The 22,587-nt window shown below is 43.0% G+C and overlaps 1 protein-coding gene across 1 annotated transcript; it reads left to right on the plus strand.

Annotated features, from left to right (window-relative positions):
• Window positions 1–6,983: 6,983 nt before the first annotated feature.
• Window positions 6,984–22,587, plus strand: LOC118385493 (HHIP-like protein 1). The gene is made up of 9 exons (XM_035772678.2): window positions 6,984–7,557; window positions 11,731–12,377; window positions 12,573–12,716; window positions 18,677–19,005; window positions 19,178–19,304; window positions 19,538–19,683; window positions 20,088–20,169; window positions 20,573–20,655; window positions 20,779–22,587. Exons 1-9 carry the CDS (start codon window positions 7,270–7,272, stop codon window positions 21,930–21,932), a joined length of 3,000 nt encoding a protein of 999 aa, XP_035628571.1. The 5' UTR covers window positions 6,984–7,269; the 3' UTR covers window positions 21,933–22,587.

Below are 22,587 nucleotides of genomic sequence, written 5' to 3' on the forward strand. Positions count from 1 at the left end.
AGAGCTGGAACCACCTTGGATTGTGGGAACTAACTTTGCTTGGCTGATAGGTTACATAATAGGTCAGGAAATGGATTTACATAGGAATTAGGAATATTAATGCCAAAAGTATTGGTATATTAGATTTGAAATGCATGCTTGGTTAGTTTTATAGTACGGTAAGCAATTGATGTGTATACGTAAGAGACACTGGGTGTGTGTTTTGTACTGTTTGGGATGTTTTGGCTCCTGGCAATCCATGATATATGTGTAGTCACGCCATGATGTGTCTTTGGGGAGAGAATATGCACACATTGGGAATACCCTTCTCTGTTCGTCCACTGGGCATTCTAAAGCTTAACAAAACATGTTCATTTGCTGCCATCCCCATGATGTCACAGCAATGTACTGTAAAGTGCCATCCTCAACCCTCAATACAGCCTCCACTGGTCACTGGTCCACAATGAAATATCTGTCCTTTTGTTGATTTTACCACTGAAAGGTACCTTGTAATTCAGGTCAGAGTATCTGGATTGCTACAGTCTACACAGACACAGTAAAACCATACGTAGCTAAAAATGTTCAGTCGCTGGAGCCGGGTTCGAGACCCTGTCGGAGCTACTCCCGAATTCGCTACATTGACGTCAGAAGTCGGGATGGTGCCTGGGAGGCCATCGCAGAGGCGTGTTCACGTGAGGAACTTGGTATAGAGAAGCTTGGGGACACAGTCTCTCGAAGGAAGTGGGGGTAGTGTAGTATGATTGATCGAGACACACAAATGAACTCTAAAGGTTAATACAGTCAGTCGTCTCATACCTTTTTATCACCACTTTTATCAAGTGTTGGAATTGCGTAACAATCATGCAGTCACTGTTAATCAAACCAAAATGTAACTTCATTAGAAATAATTGTTAGTGATGCTAAACTAAAGGGTGGATTTGGCTGTGTATCATTCTGAAAAAGCAGCGCAGTATACTGGTTTCCCCTGAACGACCCCAGACACATGACTTTCCTGTGCGAGCCGAATGCACCCTCTCCCTCCTTCACTCACACGGTCTGGCTCTTAGGTTGGAGATGGAGGGAAGCGTCAGAGCATGAAATGCACTGCTCCAGCGTTGTCTCTGGAGTTAATGGATACTCAACCCTGAGATGATACTCTGAGGCAGGCAGGCAAGGAGAGGAAGAGGACGATAGCAAGATATACACTGAGTGTACAAAACATTAGGAACACCTTCCTAATATTGAGTTGCACACCCTTTTGGCCTCAGATCAGCCTCAATTCATCGGTGCATGGACTCTAGAATGTGTTGAAAGTGTTCCACAGGGATGCTGGCCCATTTTGACTCCAATGCTTCCCACAGTTGTGTCAAGTTGTCTGGATGTGCTTTGGGTTGTGGACTATTCTTGATACACACTGGAAACTGTTGGGTATGAAAAATCCAGCAGTGTTACAATTCTTAACACAAACTGGTGCACCTGGCACCTTCTACCATATCCCATTCAAAGGCACTTAAATATTTTGTCTTGCCCATTCACCCTCTGAATGGCACACATACACCATCCATGTCCCAATTGTCTCGAGGCTTAAAAATTATATTTAAAAAAAAACATTTTTTATAATATGTTCATTATTTTCCAATAGATTACCGGCCAAAAAAAAAAATACACTGATTGAAGTAGATTTAATAAGTGACAATAAGGGATCACAGCTTTCACTTGGATTCAGCTGGTCAGTCTATGTCATGGAAAGAGCAGGTGTTCTTGATGTTTTGTACACTTCAGGGCAGTCTAGAGCCCCACCTGTTTATAGCAACAACAAAAAAACACAACTAATAATTGTTTGCCTGTTATTTTGGCATTAATACGTGTCACATATCAGTGTGCAAACAATGAACATTGAGTTATTAAAGCCGCATACAAACTCAGTCTCTTCTTTGCTTTATTGAGGAAAGCTGCTCCAAAATGCCGGTGTGTCAGCCGAGCTCAGTGCTTTCTGTGGTCCTGGGGCAGCCAGCGGAAAATATGTAGTGTAGGGGTTGGTAATGTTCTCTACTTGCGCCGTGATTGGCTCAGTATTCTGTCACTCATGGGGACACTACGTCACCGCAAAATCTATGTGTAGACCTAAACAAATTCAAGCCCCTTGGATGCTGTTATAGAGTTACATTAGAAGTGTCCATCCAAGAAGGCTCAAGGTCAATGGCCACAGGTAAAATGATGTCAAATCACATATCTACAGTAGCTTTGATTGGAATAATCATGTCAACATCATACTTTCAAAATCTTAGCTAGCAAGCTAGCAGTCATCACGAATCAAGTCAACAATCTACTGGCAAATCATTTTCATATGACGAGAAATAATTAAGTTAAATGATAGATTAAACGTATCCGTGCTTATCGCCCATTGAACATGAACATTACACAAGTTGGAAATGGAAAATTCAATGAGTGGTTTGGAAGAAATCAGTGGCATTCTCTCAAGCAGCTTCACCTGAAATGCTTTTCCAACAGTCTTGAAGGAGTTCCCACATATGCTGAGCACTTAAAGCGACAAGTGTTCAATGACTATGTACAGTGCCTTCATAAAGTATTTACAACCCCTGGATTTGGTTGTGTTACAGCCTGAAATTAAAATCAAATAAATGTATATTTTTTTGTCACTGGCCTACACACAATACCCCATAATGTCATTTAAAAAAAAAATACTAAAAAATGAAAAGCTGAAATGTCTTGAGTCAATACTCATTAAAGCCCTTCGTTATGGCAAGCCTAAATAAATTCAGGAGTAAAAATGTGCTTAACGAGTCACATAATAAATTGCAATAATAGGGTTTAACATGGTTCTTGAAGGACTACCTCATCCTTGTACCCAACACATACAATTATCTAAAAAATAAAAGATATTGAATATGCCTTTGAGCATGGTGGAGTTATTATTTACACTCTGGGTGGTGGATCAATACACCCAGTCCCTACAAAGATACAGGCGTTCTTTCAAACTGATTTGCCGGAGAGGAAGGAAACCGCTCATAGATTACGCCATGAGGCCAATGGTGACTTTAAAACAGTTACAGAGTTTAATGTTTGTGATAAGAGAAAACTGAGGATGGATCAACAACATTGTAGTTACTCCACAATACCAGTAGTTTAAAGTACATAAGTAAAAATAATTGAAAATACTACATACTACTAATTTAATATTTATATTTTGGACAACTTTTACTTCACTACATTCCTAAATGTCAGGTGTGCTCCCTCTCCGGCCTCTAGGTCACCAGGCTGCTCGTTTATGGCGCAAACCTGTCACCAGCGCCACGTCCATTTGCGCATAATGACACTCACCTGGACTCCATCACCTCATTGATTACCTGCCCTTTACATGTCACTCCATTTGGTTTCTTCCCCAGTCGTCATTGTTTCTGTTCCTGTTCCATGTCGGTGCACTGTTTTGTTCATTTTTTTATTAAATGTATTCACTCCCTGAACTTGCTTCCTGACTCTCTGCGTACATCGTTACAGATGTACTTTTTACTCCATATATTTTCCCTGACACTCAAAAGTACTCAATACATTTTGAATGCATAGTTGGACAATAAAATGGTCTAATTCACACACTTGTCAAAAGAACATCCCTAGTCATCCCTACAACCAATTATTTAGCGAACTCACTAAACACATGCTTCGTTTGTAAATTATGCCCATGGCTATCCATACATTTAAAAAAAACAAGAAGATGATGCCGCCTGGTTTGCTGTCACGGTTTTCATATGGTGAAGGAGAGTCGGACCAAACTGCAGCGTGTCGATTGCGATCCATGTTTATTGAAAATAAACGTGAACACGACTAAACACAAATGCTACAAAACAAATAAACTAAACGAAAACCGAAAACAGCCTATACTTGTGTCAACTAACATCGAACAAGGACATCAAGACACTCAGGACAATCACCCACAATACAACCAAAGAATATGGCTGCCTAAATATGGTTCCCAATCAGAGACAACGATAAACACCTGCCTCTGATTGAGAACCACTTCAGACAGCCATAGACTAACCTAGAACACCCCACTAAGCTACAATCCCACTATCGACACACCACATACAAAAACCCATGTCACACCCTGGCCTGACCAAATACATGAAGAAAAACACAAAATACTATGACCAGGGCGTGACAGAACCCCCTCCCTAAGGTGCGGACTCCCGAACGCACCTCAAATCAATAGGGAGGGTCCGGGTGGGCGTCTGTCCATGGTGGCGGCGCGGGACATGGACCCCACTTCACAATTGGCTTAGTCCGCCTTATTGTCCGCCTCCATGACTTTCTCACCATGGCCACCCTTATCAATGACCCCACTGGACAGAGGGGCAGAAGCTCTGGTCAGAGGGGCAGAAGCTCTGGACAGAGGGGCAGAAGCTCTGGACAGAGGGGCAGAAGCTCTGGACAGAGGGGCAGAAGGTCTGGACAGAGGGGCTCTGGCGCCGGACAGGCGGGAGACTCCGGCAGCAGCGCCGGACAGGCGGGAGACTCCGGCAGCAGCGCCGGACAGGCGGGAGACTCCGGCAGCAGCGCTGGACAGGCGGGAGACTCCGGCAGCAGCGCTGGACAGGCGGGAGACTCCGGCAGCAGAGCCGGACAGGCGGGAGACTCCGGCAGCAGCGCTGGACAGGCGGGAGACTCCGGCAGCAGCGCTGGACAGGCGGGAGACTCCGGCAGCAGCGCCGGACAGGCGGGAGACTCCGGCAGCAGCGCTGGACAGGCGGGAGACTCCGGCAGCAGCGCTGGACAGGCGGGAGACTCCGGCAGCAGAGCCGGACAGGCGGGAGACTCCGGCAGCTCAGGAGAGGCGAGGCGCACTGTAGGCCTGATGCGTGGTGCTGGCACTGGTGGTACTGGGCCGAGGACACGCACAGGAAGCCTGGTGCGGGGAGCTGCTACCGGAGGGCTGGGGTGTGGAGGTGGTACTGGATAGACCGGACCGTGCAGGCGCACTGGAGCTCTTGAGCACCGAGCCTGCCCAACCTTACCTGGTTGAATACTCTTGGTCGCCCTGCCAGTGCGGCGAGGTGGAATAGCCTGCACTGGGCTATGTAGGCGAACCGGAGACACCGAGCGCAAGGCTGGTGCCATGTAAGCCGGCCCAAGGAGACGCACTGGGGACCAGATGCGTAGAGCCGGCTTCATGGCATTTGGCTCGATGCCCACTCTAGCCCGGCCGATATGTGGAGCTGGAATATACCGCACCGGGCTATGCACCTGCACTGGGGACACCATGCGCACCACTGCATAACACAGTGCCTGCCCGGTCTTTCTAGCCCCCCGGTAAGCACAAAATACTACGACCAGGGCATGACATTTGCTTGGTATGAGGACTTTTAAATGATTTATACTTTTACATTTGATACTTAAGTATATAATACTTTTAGACTTTTACTCAAGTAGTATTTTACTGGGTGACTTTCACTTTTACTTGAGTCATTTTCTATCTTCTATCTATCTTTACTTTTACTCAAGTTTGGCAATTAGCTACTTTTTCCGCCACTGCACAATACTAACCTAATTGACAGAGTGAAACGGAGGAAGCTTGTACAGAGTAAAAATATTCTAAAACATACATCCTGTATGCAACAAAGCACTAAAGTAATACTGCTAAAATAAATGTGGCAAAGCAAATACAAAGTGTTATGTTTGGGGCAAATCCAATACAACACATTACTGAGTACCACTCTCCATATTTGTATTAATAGTGGTGGCTGCATCATGTTATGGGTAAGCTTGTAATTGTTAAGAACTGGGGAGTTTTTCAGGATAAAAAAGAAACAGAATGGAGCTAAGCACAGGCAAAATCCTAGAGGAAAACCTGGTTCAGTCTGCTTTCCACCAGACACTGGGAGATTCATTCACCTTTCAGCAGGACAATAACCTAAAACACAAGGCCAAATCTACACTGGAGTTGTGTACCAAGAAGACAGTGAATGTTCCTGAGTGGAAGAGTTACAGTTTTGACTTAAATCTGCTTGAAAATATATGGCGAGACCTGAAAATGGTTGTCTAGCAAAGATTAACAACCAATTTGACAGAGCTTGAATCATTTTGAAACAAATAAGGATGAGACATAACTTTTTCTCTAAAAATAGCATTCTGTGGTATTTAACTAATTCCCAGAAAGCAGATGAACTCACTTACTCTGTCTCGCAACCATTTCACCTCAATAAAGCACTAAACACGGACGACAATGCAAGGTCTGAAAACATCCTAGAAGGAATTAAAAATGATGATACCGATTTGAATAACCAATATTTGATTAATGAGCTTGTCCTCTAATTATATGGGGCTGTATTTATATCTTGGGATGCATATGGTTTAATATCCACATGTTCAAAATGTGTAATTGAAAGAGGAAATATAAACAGTTCCTAAGTTGTTACCAGAGTGTGCTCTGCAAATGTGTCACATCTGAAGCCAAGTACATGGGAGGGAGGTGGCTGAGTCAAAATGAAAGACATACAACAGTGGTATTTGTATACTCTGTAGGTCTAGGACACAACCCTTAGGAACTGTAGCAAGTCAATTCAAATGCTGTCTTGCCCCTTATCGCTCGCCTCAATTCACTTTAGGGTGGATTTTCAGTTTCAGTTGGAACCAAGTGGTTCACAAATGCCTGTTGAATAACGGCAGAAGCCTATATCAGACAGCGTTATCCATGTGTACTCCATCGTATACATACAGTTTCGTATAGGCTTGTTTGTGGTGTGTGGAGGAACCATTGCTCTCCTCTTTCAGCACAAGGTCCCGAGTCATTCAACCACACACACCCCAAGTCTATTCCCCTCAGTGAGGCAGGGGAGAGAGGTGTGTGGGAAGTAGAGAAAAGGCGGAGTATGTAGAGGGGGAGGGAAGCTACAGCAGGGTGATAAAGATAGGCTGCAATGGGAAAGAATGCCATGTGTCTGTGGAGGACAGACAGAGAGCGAGTGAGGGAGAGTAAGGGGAGGAGGGAGCAGAGGGAGGGGGCAGAGGGAGGGATGGGAATAGGATCTGAGTGGAGAGTGGAAGCAGCGTGGCTGGCCGGGGCTGACTGCTGAATGAAAGGGCCTGTTGCTCTCCACCACCGTTCGTTTTTTTTTGTCCCACAAAAGAGCACATGTCCAGAGCAAACATAGGAAGGCTCTCCAACAGTCAGGCACCAGGGGGAAGGGACAGAATCACCACTATACACAGACCTTTTGGAATTCTGCATCACTCCATTACTTAGCCCTACAGGTGGCAGGGTGAACTACCATTGCTATGAGCGGGGTAAGTGTAAAGGGAGTTGAGCTGATGTCCCGGTGGCTGTTGGTCCTACTGGTCCTACTCGCACCCCGACATGGGAACACACACCCCCAGTGCTTGGATTACAAGCCCCCCTTCCAGCCACGGGAGCCTCTGGTCTTCTGTAAGGAGTATGCCAAGTTTGGTTGCTGTGACCTGGAGAAAGATGACAAGATCTCCCAGAACTTCTACAAGATCATGGACTACTTTGACTACTTGGGTTACGTGACCTGTGCGAAATACATACGCACCATCCTCTGTCAGGTAAATTGAAGTCTGTCAGTAGTCAGATGTTAGCTAATGACTCCTTCTCTGAAACAGTCCACAAAATTGCAGGATATTTGTAGAATGGATTACCTTCTTGCACGGTTTTAAAACCTTTTCACTTGTTATAAAATTCATCACAGGACATGAACAATGTATACAGATTAAGCTATCGCATTTCATGAAACTATATTTCATTCAGATTTGTACAACCCTGCGCTAGTGAAATGTATGTGGACATCATGATAATAACATACCCCAGGCCTTTCCAAATGTGCACGCTGTAGATTGGAACAAATTATAGTTGGAGGTATTATGTAAGACCTTGAGTTGACTGTTCGAGCATGAGAAACGACAGCACTGTTAACAATGGTGGATTTAGGGTCCTGAACCACAGTAGCACAACATCACTACTGTAAACGGATGACTTGTTTCTCCTCTCCAATGATGAGAATCACAGCCCCTCACAGGAGGTCGGTGGCACCTTAGCTGGGGAGGACGGGATTGTGGGAATGGCTGGAATTAGTGGAATGGTATCAAATACATGGTTTCCATGTGTTTGACGCCATTCCATGTACTCCGTTCCAGCCATTATTATGAGCCGTCCTCCCCTCAGCAGCCTCCATTGGTGGAAGTGAGCTGTTGTGCTTGGCTCTCAGCTCTCCTATCAGCCATGCTGAGATACAGGCAGTGTGGTCAGTGGCTGGAGACCCAATGCCTAGGGCCACTTAGCCAGGGTAAACTCTGCTCAATGATGCCCTTTGTCCGAACAGTTATCATAGATACAGGGGGCTGCTTGTGATCTGTCAAGAGGTCCACTGACCACCAGCGAAACATTGATTTCCTGTCTGGCCACTGAACAGGATATACAGTATCAAATTTTCACTGGAGGGAGGGAGGGAGGGAGCGCAGGAGGGAGAAGCAGGTGAGGAGTTGAATCCAGCTGAAGTAGTTGAAGGAACTACAACTTCTACTTGTGGTGTGATTAAGGCTGACTATTGGGATACAAAACAATTAGTAACATTGACGTCAACCATTTAACTCAATATAGCCTATCCTATACCTCCTTCCCAACGTTGGAAGCTGAGAAGTCTCACATTTACCGTGATCGTGGCAACGTGGAACTCTGAAGGTTTGTCCTATACGATGTGGCACATGTGCACTCTCTCATTACCGCCCACCTCTTTTGGAAGGAGGGCCTTTTTAGAGTTTAGAGTGTTCTTTGAGTGTATTTATGTTGACTTTTGGTGACTTATGGAGGAAAGGAAACCAACACACACAGCATTAACCCTACCAGCTCATCCTGCACTGTGCAGTTAACCTTCTTTACAATCACAGTGTTTGTGAGTGTGCTAATCTAGGTTTTTTCCCCATGCTAAACTGTACAAATTCTAATGCCACATCTGGTTGTCATCTCTGTGAACAAAAGGCACGTGGATTTAAGTTTGACGGATTGCTGTTGTCAGAACTCCCTATCCCATCCAACACCGGCCTAATTTACAGTATTTCCGAAGGATTTAAACAGAACGTTATAGTTCTGCATTATCAGGGCTGCCTACAGTAGAGGCCAGAGGAGTCAACACCCATTTGATGAAACGAGATGAAACAGGGCAAAGAACAATGACCAGGGTGCAGTTCTTCAAAAGTTATCTATCTGGATTAGGATTACATGCATAGAAATATAATGGCTAGAACTGTCAAATCATTGACTTGAATGTGGACTCCAATTCTGCTCATTCTATTTTATATGCATAGATTTTTTTTATATGCATTTAACATTTTTTTTAAACTTGGCCCTGTTGATTTTGGGCTGAATTACACAATAAATTATATGGTTAAGGGTAGCGCTGGTATGTTTATTACACAGAGTCATAGAAGGGTAATTGCCACCTAGAGGTTTGTGTCTCCAGTGCCTTGAAAAAGTATTCATCCCCGTTGGCGTTTTTCCTATATTGTTGCATTACAATCTGCAATTTAAATGTATTTGTATTTTTATTTTATGTAATGGACATACACAAAATAGTCCAAATTGGTGAAGTGAAATTAAAAAAATTACTTAAAAAACAGAAAAGTGGTGGTGCATATGTATCACACCTTTGCTATGAAGCCCCTAAATAAGATCTGGTGCAACCAATTACCTTCAGAAGTCACATAATTAAATAAAGTCCACCTGTGTGCAATCTAAGTGTCACATGATCTCAGTATATATACACCTGTTCTGAAAGACCCCAGAGTCTGCAACACCATCAAGCAAGCGGCACCATGAAGACCAAGGAGCTCGCCAAACAGGTCAGGGACAAAGTTGTGGAGAAGTACAAATGAGAGTTGGGTTATAAAAAAATATCTGAAGCTTTGAATATCCCACAGAGCACCATTAAATTCATTATTCAAAAATGGAAAGAATATGGTACCACAACAAACCTGCCATGAGAGGGCTGCCCACCAAAACTCACGAACCAAGCAAGGAGGGCATTAATCAGAGAGGCAATAAAGCCCAGACCTCACTCCAATTGAGACTCTGTGGTATGACTTAAAGATTGCTGTATACCAGCGGAACCCATCCAACTTGAAGAAGCTGGAGCAGTTTTGCCTTGAAGAATGGCAAAAATTCCAGTGGCTCGATGTGCCAAGCTTTTATAGAGACCTACCCCAAGAGACTTGCAACTATAGTTGAGGCAAAAGGTGGCTCTACAAAGTTGTGACTTTTGGGGGTGGTGAATAGTTATGCATGCTCAAATTTTCAGTTTTGTGTCTTATTTCTTGCTCTTTTTTTTAAATTCCAGGTTGTAAGGCAACAAAATAGGAAAAATGCCAAGGGGGATGAATAAATTCGTAAGCCACTGTATGTTTGGCGTAGTTCAATAGCATCTTAGATTCAGACTCAGAGATTCCCTTTTTTCACCTTGGTTTGAAATTGAACCAAATAAGCATGGCATGATATTAACCCTGCTTTGCTTAGCTTCACTGAACACTGGGCTCTTTTGATACAATTTCTCTGGATAGTTCCAAAACATGTACAAAGGAAATGGGACTCACCATGGCCGGGTTTGTTTGTAAAGACATGAAAGGGATTGCACCCTGCTGGGAGATAGCTGGGAAACTATTTCAGATCTGCAGAAACAAAATGAACCCCTCAACAAGAGCCAAATCTAGATATTTTAAGATCTAACAGAAATGATGTAAGTAATAATAAAAAAAAACATTTACCACAAGGTGCTATGATGGGATATATCATACATTTTGTATATAATCAAGGCATTTCATGCATGCTTTTATGTTATTTTTAGTGGCTATATCCCCACATTTGTCAGCTCTTACCTACTAGTTTTTACTGTACCCCCAACTCAAACACACAGTGTGGCCGTGCATAACACACATACCACCTCCAGATTGCCCCCTTTTGTTGACGTCACTGCCTGACATCATGTGACTGCATAATCCACCTAAACAATTTATGGTCAGCAACAGATTTCAGCCCAGAGTTGGCCAGTGCTGTTGATTTTAAAAGCTTTGATATTGAGTTTTTGAGCAGTGGTTTGAGGGTACCTTTTGAGAGAGCATATCCCAGATTTAAATATAAAGAAGTAAATAAATACTCAGCAGAACTCCAGAACACATTATGCCCACTTTGCCTTAGAATCATATGATATATCATTCATCAGAGTCTTTGTAACAGAACTGTCTTTTTCAGTACCAGTCTTTAAGGTGGTTTATATGTTTTGCATAATTGTCCCAACGGTTTACCAGTGTTAAAATGAGTGTAATTTTGTGTCTTTGACGTAATAAGGGATTGGACGTTCCAAGATGCATTTAAACAGGCCTTATTTATTTCGAGAATAGTTATTACTAGCTGATCTGGTTAGTACTGGGATGAGAAGAGGACATGCTGAATTACAAATGTTTTCAAGCTTAGGGAGAGTACATCATGAAAATAGCTGCACAGTATCACGAACAGACATGGCATAGTATTAACCTGTGGACTATACTTTTGAAGATTATATACGACATTACACAAATCAAGTGGCTATATACTACAGCGTAAGCGGTAGCTCATTATGAAAGTTATCAGCCGATAAGGTAGGTCTACTGATCATGAAGTTTTGCTCAAAAGCGTGTGTCGTCCAAGCCCCAAAAGCTCTGCCACTTTCAAACAAGGTTTCCTTATCCTTGCAGGAGTGCTCTCCCTACTCTGCCCACCTGTATGATGCTGAGGATGCCAACACGCCCATGAGGGAGCTGCCAGGCCTGTGCGGAGGTTACTGCTCTGAGTTCTGGCACCAGTGCCGCTACACCATTAGCCTGCTCACCGATAACAACGCCACGGTGGGCATAGAGGAGGACCGCAATAAGTTCTGTAACTTCCTGGAACTCAAAGACAGGGAGTACTGCTACCCCAACGTGCTCTCCGACGACAAGCTCAATGCCAACCTGGGAGATGTTCGGGCGGACCCCGAGGGCTGTCTGCAGCTGTGTCTGCAGGAGGTGGCCAACGGCCTGAGGAACCCGGTGGCAATGGTCCATGCCGACGACGGGACCCACCGCTTCTTTGTGGCCGAGCAGCTGGGCTACGTGTGGGCGTACCTGGCCAACGGTTCCCGTATTGACCGGCCCTTCCTCAACCTGACCAAGGCAGTGCTCACCTCGCCCTGGGCGGGGGATGAGAGAGGCTTCCTCTGCATGGCCCTCCACCCGCGCTTCACGGTGGTGCGGAAGGCCTATGTCTACTACTCTGTGTCTGTGAAGAAGGAGGAGAGGATCCGCATTAGTGAGTTTACACTGTCCGCTGATGATATGAACCAACTAGACCACTCCTCAGAGAGGTAAGAGAAGTATCACCAAATGGCATGGACTGAATCAGAACCTGTGGTGTCATCGGCTCCATTCACATGAATGCATTTGACATTTTGAAACAAATCTGAACGAACCAGCAGATTTGAAATAGAGATCTGCAACTACACTCATCCCATCAGATTTCTAATTTAGTGATGTTTAGTCATGAGTGGTTTTCTTTGTAGAACTATTTTGGAAGTGGTGGAACCTGCCTCGAACCACAACGGGGGCCAACTTCTCTTCGGGCACGATGGCTACCTCTATATCTTCATCGGTGATGGCGGAAGAGCAGGGGACCCCTTTGGCAAGTTTGGGAACTCCCAGAATAAGTGAGTCACTGTGCTCTATACATTTCAAACACATTCAGGGGAAACAAATTAGTGGATGACATTTAGTAATTTAGTGTATTTCTAGCCTTCACCCCATGTTGATGTTTTTGGAAGGTCAGAATGATATGTTTGCTTCAGAGACGTCCATTTTTCAAGTGTTGAAGGTACAGTTATCATTCAACTAAGGACACCTAAACAGTAGTGTTGGAGTATTAGAGATAGTAAGTGGATGGAAACGCTTAATGTGATGTGCTGGCTCTTTAAAGTATACTTATTTACAGACAAGAAATTACGGGAAAAATAAGGGTTCAAAACATTCAACCTATAGCGTGACATATTTTTTTTATGCCAGGAGAGTTCTAAAGCTACAGTAAAGGGGACCATAGGGCACAGTTAGTATTTTAGTGTGTTTGTAAACTGTAGTACTCAACTCTCACACTATGTGACCTTCTCATATGATACTACAGTGATACATGATTCTATAATTAGGGCTAGGCGTCCCGCTAGCCGGACAACTTCCGGTGAAACTGGAGGACGGCGCAATTCAAATAAGTAATCATAAAAATCATGGATTTTAAACATTTAGGTACATACAAGTGTCTTATATCGGTTTAAGTCTTGAATTCTTGTTAATCTAACTGCACTGTCCGATATACAGTAGCTATTACAGCGAAAGCATGCCATGCGATTGTTTGAGGATGGCGCCCCATATCAAAATATTTTTCCACAGGCACAGGTTTCATAAATTCACAAATAGCGATGAAATATTCACTAACTTTTTGAAAAATTTCCTCTGATTTGTCATCCAAAGGGTCCCAGCTATAACATGTAGTGTCATTTTGATTAAATCCTTATTTATATCCCAAAAAGTCAGTTTAGTTGGCGCCATCGATTTGAGTAATCCACTCGTTCAACCTGCAGAGAAAGGAATCCGAAAATCTACCCCTGAACTTTGTTTCAACAAGTCAAAATACATTTCTATTTACTCCTCAGATACTCTAAAATGTAATCCAACTATAATATTTCTTACAGAAAGAAGTATGTTCAATAGGAAATCAATTTTAGCAGGTGTGTCTTGTCTTCATGGCTCACCCAAACACGAATTTCCAGGATTGTGTCCCTGTACTAAAACTGATATTTCTTATTCGTTTTGGAAGTTACAAGCCTGAAACCTTGAACATAGACTGCTGACATCCTGTGGAAGCAATAGGAATTGCATAATGGGAGCTAGAATTTAGTATGCCCCTATACTTTCCATTGTAAGAGCATGATCTCTCAAAAACAAAAAGGATTCTCGTATCTATTGTGTTATATTCTCTTACATTATTTTAACATTTCTACAAACTCCGAAGTGTTTTCTTTCCAATGGTACCAATTATATGCATATCCTGGCTTCAGGACCTGAGCAACAGGCAGTTTACTTTGGACACATCATTCAGACAGGAAGTGGAGAAAAAAGGGGCCTAGCCCAAAGAAGTTTTTAAAAGAATGGAAAATCCTGTTGCCATGGTAAATGTCTAGTAATTATTATATTTATGGTTGACTAATACACATCATAGATTAACTTTATGTCTGAGTTGTCACAAGTTTAATATTACAGAATATTAATTGACTCCAGAGGGTAGAAGAATATTTTACTAGAAACTTTGACGAGACATTTCTCTAGGCCTTGAGGGAGTGACACATTTATGGATTTAAGCTCAACGTTTTCCAATTACATTTATACAGGACCTTCAGCAATGCCACTCAGCAGCTATTCATGGAAGTGCGATTTTATGACGCTACTTGTCAGTGGTGCCAACGCTTTGGCAAAATTGGGAGAGAATCGCCATGTATGACCTAAACCCCCGAGCATTTGACATGACAAACATTCAGCTCAACGTTATGTGTGCATTTATGCAGACAGAGACGGTACAGTTGTTCAAAATATTAGCCTTGTAGGTTTAGCTTTCTCCTGGCAAGGGCAGGGGTTGGCAGTGCCCAGAGTCTACAGAGTGTCGCAGGGCCATTCAGAAATGACTCAAAGCCTCTATAGTTATAACACAATGGCAGAATTGTACACACAGTGATATTATGAAAAAAAACATCACTGAGCTTTGGACAGTGTGTCTTAGAATGCATTTTTATTTTGAACCATGGGCAAGGACAGGGCATAGCATTGCCAGTCAGGTCCTAAGGGAGTGCCACCCCCACAGAGTATTGGTCAGTGGCCAGTGTCTGGACCTGCAGTGCCAGGCCAAAAGTAATACTTATGGGGAATGTTGTCAGACGATGTCTGGCCTTTTCGTACCATGTGATAATCACTAAAGTCTTGTGTAGTTGAGCTTTAAAAGGGACGTTTACCTCTCCTTTTAAAGACCTGAGTGGAGGTAAAATATCTGCTGCTCTGTTCAGAATATTACAACGTATATGTAAATGTGGTGCAGAGGAGGCTGGTGAGAGGAGCTATAGGAGGAAGGGGCTCATTGTAATGGCTGGAATGGAATAAATGGAACAGTATCAAACAAATCACAAAAAATATGGAAAACGCATGATTGATTCCAGCCATAACAATGAGCTCATCCTCCTATCTTCAACAGCAGCAAGACGTACAGTAAGAGCAGGTGCTCTAAATCAAACCTTGTTATGTGTTATTCTCAGAAGAGGGTAATGTCTAGTTTATAGTTGGGTAGCTCTAGTGTATAGCAGAATGCATGCATGCGGAAATAAGGGGATCTTTACATCACAGCTTTACCACGGGGGGCGGTACTTACGGTAAAGGCATTCTATTGAGTTCCATTGGGTGGAAACATCCCTTTCAGTTCATCGCAGGAGAAGAAAGATGAGCAGAGGGTTCCTTGACAGCCAATGAATGGGAGGCCAGGGATATGAGGGTTGTGGAACCTGCCAAGGCTAATATTTACACAAGACGCGACGCTGTGGGCCGCATAATAGTATGTGTATATGAGAGAGAGAGAGAGAGAGAGAGAGAGAAAGAGAGAGAGAGACAGAGAGAGAGAGAGAAAGTCATTGTTACAACACTGTATATATATATAATATGATATTTGTAATATCTTTATTATTTTGGAACTTCTGTGAGTGCAATGTTTTCTGTTCATTTTGATTGTTTATTTCCCTTTTGTATATTATTTACTTCACTTGCTTTGGCAATGTTAACATCTGTTTCCCATGTTAATGAAGCCCCTTGAATTGAATTTGAATTGAATTGAGAGAGAAATTCCACTATTTATTTGGACAGTGAAGCTAAAATGATTAATTTGGCTCTATACTACAGAATGTTGGATTTGAGATTAAATGTTTTATATGAGGTGACAGTACAGAATGTCGACTTTTATTTGAGGGTATTTTCATACATATCTGTTTTATCGTTTAGAAATGCAAGCACTTTATGTATTTAGTCATAAGTATTTGGATACATCCACTTATAGTGTTAAATATAGTCAAAAGTTTAAAATTAGGTTCCATTTTCCTAGCACACAATGACTACATCATACTTGTCTACTCTACAACCTTGTTGGATGCATTTGCAGTTTGTTTTGGTTGTGTTTCAGATGATGTTGTGGTCAATAGAAATGAATGGTAAATAATACAAAAATAATTATTGTAAATAAGAATAGAACATGTTTCTGGATACTTCTACATTAATGTTGATGTTACCATGATTACGGATAATCATGAAGGAATTGTGAATAATGATGAGTGAGAAAGTCACGGAGGCATAAATATCATTCCCCCAAAAATGCTTTAGGGTCATGACCTTTGTGCATCTATAACTCATCATTACACTAGCCTGGTCTCGTAGACTAGACGCAACATAGTAAACAGAAATCCGAGACACTCAAATTAGCATGATATGTTACGTTTCGTATGGTTACATAAGACAGATGGTTACTTAAAGCAAGAATGAAAGTATGGCAGTATGTATGATGCGAAAGTCTAGCAACAAAGGTTGTGAGTTTGAATCTCATCATGGACAACTTTAGCATTTTTGCTAATTAGCAACTTTTCAACTACTTACTACCTTTTCAGCTACTTTGCAACTACTTAGCATGTTAGCTAACCCTTTCACTAACCCTAACCTTAAACCTTTTAACGAACCCTTCCCCTAACACTAACCTTAATCCTTGTCCGTAATGAATTTGAATCTCATCCTGGATAACTTCAGCATTTTAGCTAATTAGCAACTTTTCAAAGACTACATTTCTTTCTACTTTGCAACTACTTAGCATGTTAGCTAACTCTTCCCCTGACCCTAACCCTTTAACCTAACTCCTAAACATAACCCTAACCCATAGCCTAGCTAATGTTAGCCAGCTAGCTAGAATTCATTATATCATACATTTTGCAAATTCGTAACATATTGTACATTTAGCAAATTCACAACATATTGTACATTTAGCAAATTCACAACATATGGTACATTTTGCAAATTCATAACATATAATGCAAATTGTAAATTGTGACATACCATACGAAATGAGTGATGAACAAATTAATACATGTCATATGAATTGTAACATACAGTGCCTTAAAAGTATTCACCCCCTTGGCATTTTTCCTATTTTGTTGCATTACAACCTGGAGATTAAATTGATTTTTATTTGGATTTCATGTAATGGACAAACACAAAATAGTCCAAATTGTTGAAATTGTTTTAAAAAAAAAATCTAAATTTTAAAAGGAAAAGTGATGTGTGCATATGTATTCAACCCCCTTTACTATGAAGCCCATAAATAAGACCTGGTGCAACCAATTACGTTCACAAGTCACATAATTAGTTAAATAAAGTCCACCTGTGTGCACTCTAAGTGTCACATGATCGGTCACATGATCTCATTATGGATACACCTGTTCTGAAAGGCCCCAGAGTCTGCAACACAAGTAAGAAAGGAGCACCACCAAGCGAGCAGCACCATGAAGACCAATGAGCTCTCCAAACACGTCAGGGACAAAGTTGTGGAGAAGTACAGATCAGGGTTGGGTTATAAAAAAATATTAGAGACTTTGAACATCCCACGGAGCACCATTAAATCCATTATTAAAAAATGGAAAGAATATGGCACCACAACAAACCTTTTAGCTCACCAGAACTCACGGATCAGTCAAGGAGGGCATTAATCAGAGAGGCAACAAAGAGACCAAGATAACCCTGAAGGAGTTGCAAAGCTCCACAGCAGAGATTGGAGTGTCTGTCCATAGGACCACTTTAAGCCGTACACTCCACAGAGCTGGGCTTTATGAAAGAGTGTCCAGACAAAAGCCATTGCTTTAAGACAAAAACACATTGGTGTTCTCCAAAAGGCATTTGGGAGACTCCCCAAACACATGGAAGAAGGTATTCTGGTCAGATGAGACTAAAATGTAGCTTTTTGGCCATCAAGGAAAACGCTATGTCTGGAGCAAACCCAACATCTCTCATCACCCCGAGAACATCATCCCCACAGTGAAGCATGGTGGTGGCAGCATCATGCTGTGGGTATGTTTTTCATCTTGAGGGAAACCTGTTTCAGTCTTCAAGAGTTTTGAGACTGGGACGGAGGTTCATCTTCCAGCGGGACAATGAACCTAAGCATACTTCTAAAGCAACACTCGAGTGGTTTGAGGAGAAACATTTAAATGTCTTGCAATGGCCTAGTCAAAGCCCAGACCTCATTCCAATTGAGAATCCGTGGTATGACTTAAAGATTGCTGTACACCAGCGGAATGTTGTGTAAATCAAATGATACAAACCCCTCAAAAAATCTATTTTAATTCCAGGTTGTAAGGCAACAAAATTGGAAAAATGACATGGGTTGCGAATACTTTTGCAAGCCACTGTATCATACTAGAGTGTCTCAGATTTATAAAATGGTCTGAGACCAGGTTGGATACACAAACACAAATGAAAAACAACGACAGAAGCACACACTAAAACGCTCGCACATTTTCATATGAATAAACTGCACCCCATGTGTGCGTAGGTCCACTCTGTTGGGCAAGGTGCTGCGTCTCGATGTGGACAACAATGATGACATGGACCCCTACAGTATCCCGTCGGACAATCCTTTCCTGGGGGAGAAGGACTCACTGCCTGAGATCTATGCCTACGGGGTGCGTAACATGTGGCGCTGCTCCATCGACCGGGGCGACCCCATCACCGGGCAGGGCCGTGGCCGACTGTTCTGCGGGGACGTGGGGCAGAACAAGTTTGAAGAGGTGGACCTCATCGTCAAGGGTGGCAACTATGGCTGGAGAGCCAAGGAGGGCTTCTCCTGCTATGACAACAGGCTGTGTCGCAACTCCTCTCTTGGTAAGTAGGCTACTCCTCCTACAGGCTTGGTAGAAGTGGCAGGCTGATTCTCTATCAAGCATCAGTTCATTTTAAGTTCAGATATCTATTAAATCCCTTAAGCGGTGAAAACATTCTTGCAGCATGTTTCCAAAGCGAGATGTATTGTTGTATTAAATTTTTTTCTCCTCAGATGACATTCTACCTATTTTCGCTTACCCCCACAAACTGGGGAAGTCGGTCACTGGAGGCTACATATACCGAGGCTGCCAGATGCCTAATCTCAATGGCCTCTACATATTCGGGGATTTTATGAGTGGGTGTGTGTTTATACAACATAACCTACATTTATCCAATGTTATACCGATTAATATGCTTAAAATGTTCCATAGATTGTCATGCCTCGAAAAGAAGTTGATAGACAAATGTTCTTAACATTGAAAGATCATTTCCAAATGTTTCAAATGCATGAAAACAATAGCATTACAATAGTTTTTTTGCCCTAACACTCACTTGACACATGCACAATCTGAGTGACTACTTGTCTGCCTAGGCGCCTAATGTCACTGAAGGAGAACCAAAGCACTGGGAAGTGGGAGTACAAGGAGATCTGTATGGGAAAAGGCCAGACGTGCCGATTCCCCAAACTCATCAACAGCTATTACAAATACATAATCTCCTTTGCTGAAGATGAGGCAGGTAACCTTGACAACTAGCTTTGCATGTTTTTGTGTCTCTTTGTGTTTTGTTCGTACTGATCCGTACATAAAAAGGCCATTAGGGGATGCATGCTGCTTGTGAATTCACTCACCCAAGGCAACCATGATAAATTGCTTCTCTGAGTTATTTCATGATGGGCGCCTGCTGCTTTTGAACAGCAATAAAGAAATAAAAACACCCAGTTCAAACCCAGTGGTGCACAACTTAGTGCATGCTCTTTAACTTCAGATACGTTTCAAAAAGCAATCTTGTTCAGAATTCCTGACTTCAAAGCTGATTAGAGTGGGAAGAGGTTCAAAAGAAACGGTCTGTCTTCATTTCACTTTGAAAGTGTTGCATATCTTTGTGCTGGGTCTTAGATCCTTTTCCCCTCTTGTTTCTAGGGGAGCTGTACTTCCTGGCAACGGGAGCTCCCAGTGCGTCTGCCAGAGCGGGGGTGATCTATAAGATAGTAGATCCATCCAGGTATTAAACTAGGGTCCCAATGTCCCAACAGCCAGGGGGCTCTGGGAATTAATCTTGAATTAATTAAAGATTCCCAAAACAGATATACCTTTGCCAGATATACTAATGTCTATTGTCCATCCAATTATTTATGTGGTCTTCAATCCCCCTGTGTTTGTTTAGTACATATCTTACTTTAACTATGTAATCACAAATGTAATCGCTCTGTGTCACGCTAAAGGGAATATCTGCTAAATCCTTTACCCTGAAATGCAATTTACTGAATATAATGTGCTTATCTATGATATAATAGTTTTTTTTTCATGTGGTTATGATAACGTATGATTAAAATCACACAATACTGTATTATTAGGAGAGTTATCATGAGCAGCTTTGGAATCAATGGATTTCTCTCACCATCTAGGAGAGCACCTCCAGGCAAGTGCAGCTTCAAGCCCACTCTTGTCAAGATTAAGGGCAAGCTGATTCACTTCCACCCGACGGAGGGTAAGTGACACCATAAACAAACACGAGTTGCTCTGTGTTTGCGGGCTATCATGAGTCATAGTGCAACACATCTCGATCAGTGCTCTAAAGGGCTGTTTCTCTCGCTTGACTTCCTCTCTACAGAGTTTGTCATTGACAAGAAGCCGATGACCACCGCTGTGCCCACTACTACGGCTAGAACAACAGCTACTACCACTCTCCGTACTCCTCCGACCACCATGCGTTCTACGACGACAAGACCTACCTACAGACCGCCAACTGCAACCCTGAAGGCTACCGCTAAACCTGCAACGACGCGGGCTACAGTTAAACCTTCAACGATGAGGGCTACTATTAAACCTCTGACGACGCGGGTTACAGTGAAACCTTCAACGATGAGGGCAACTATTAAACCTCTGACGACGCGGGTTACAGTTAAACCTTCAACGATGAGGGCTACTATTAAACCTGCAGCAACACCTTCCAACCCCACCTCAATGCAGCAGAGGCCTACTGGTACCGCTACACCTGCCCTGACCACCTCATGGAGGCAGGTAGTGACGGCCAGGCCAGGTCATGCCACCACTCTTTCCCGGCAGAGAATGTCGTTGTCCTACACCAGGCCCACTGTTACCCCGAAGCCCCGACCACGGTTGACAACTGAAGCCAGAAGGCCCTCTCCACCAACAGCACGACCCTTGACCCGACCACAACCACACGACACGGTCAGACCCCCACCACTAGGGGATACGACCAACCGGCCCCAGACCACACCAAGGCCCATGTACTGTACAGCTTCAACAAAGCCCACCACCCAGAGGCCTAACTTCACCCTCTCAAAGGTCCAGGACAAGCTCCTGAAAGGCCAGAGTGACAAGATAGACCGTTCCACAAGGAACCGGTTCAACAAGAAGGACCGGGGCTCCCAACCTGGGAAGCAGCGGCGCCGGAAGCACCGGGCCGGGTCTGTGAGGCTGATCAGTGCAGAGCAGCTATCGGACCGTGGGAGGGTGGAGATTTACATACGGGGGGAGTGGGGTACAGTGTGTGATGACTTGTTTAATAGTAAAGCGGCTACGGTGGTCTGCCAGCAACTAGGATTCCCTGTAGCCCTGCGTGTGGCTAAACGGGCGGAGTTGGGGGGCGGCAGTGGCAGTATCCTGCTAGATGATGTGGAGTGTGAAGGCACAGAGAGGACGTTACTGGACTGCAAACGGGCAAAGGTGGGCAAGCACAACTGTGCACACGATGAGGATGTGGGGGTGGTGTGTGGCTACCACCACGACGAGGATAAATAATGAGCCAAAAGACGTCTAACTGGGGGATCATTGCTTACTCTCCTGTGCATGAACAGAATCTTCCTCTATGTACTGTACATCAGGGCACAAATTGTGGTCAGACACATCTCACCCTTCTACTCCCCCACACATACTCACACACACTGCGAATTCAAGATGATTAACAACAATTGTTGATTGTAGACTAGACATCCTGATACTTTACTTCAGAGGCAGAATCCCTTTCCTTCCTTGCCTCTCTTCCAGAAAAAAAGTGTATCACTTTACAATACTGTCCTCTGCTGGAAGAAATGGCATATATTTTGTTGAAATTATATTTTTTTACATTGTAGGAATTGATAATTACACACACACACATATATATATATATGTGTGTGTGTGTGTTTTCTTTTTCATAAAACAAAATTCTACATGTGAAGAAGTGATGTCAAAATAATAATGATAATGAAAAGGAAAATGCTGGACAATGTGTGCTTTATTATTGATTATATACAGTATGTAAACTGTTTAAGGCCATTGAGATGAATAAATAGAGATTTCAATTGAATTCTTGCTTCTCATTTCTACTATTTCTAAGCAAGCATACCCATGGACAACCCGATAAAACGATACTGTTATTCAGAGGACTAATGGCTGCGTTCACATGCTAGTCGGA

Source organism: Oncorhynchus keta, chromosome 1 (assembly GCF_023373465.1).
Source record: "Oncorhynchus keta strain PuntledgeMale-10-30-2019 chromosome 1, Oket_V2, whole genome shotgun sequence".
Taxonomy (NCBI): Eukaryota; Metazoa; Chordata; class Actinopteri; order Salmoniformes; family Salmonidae; genus Oncorhynchus; species Oncorhynchus keta.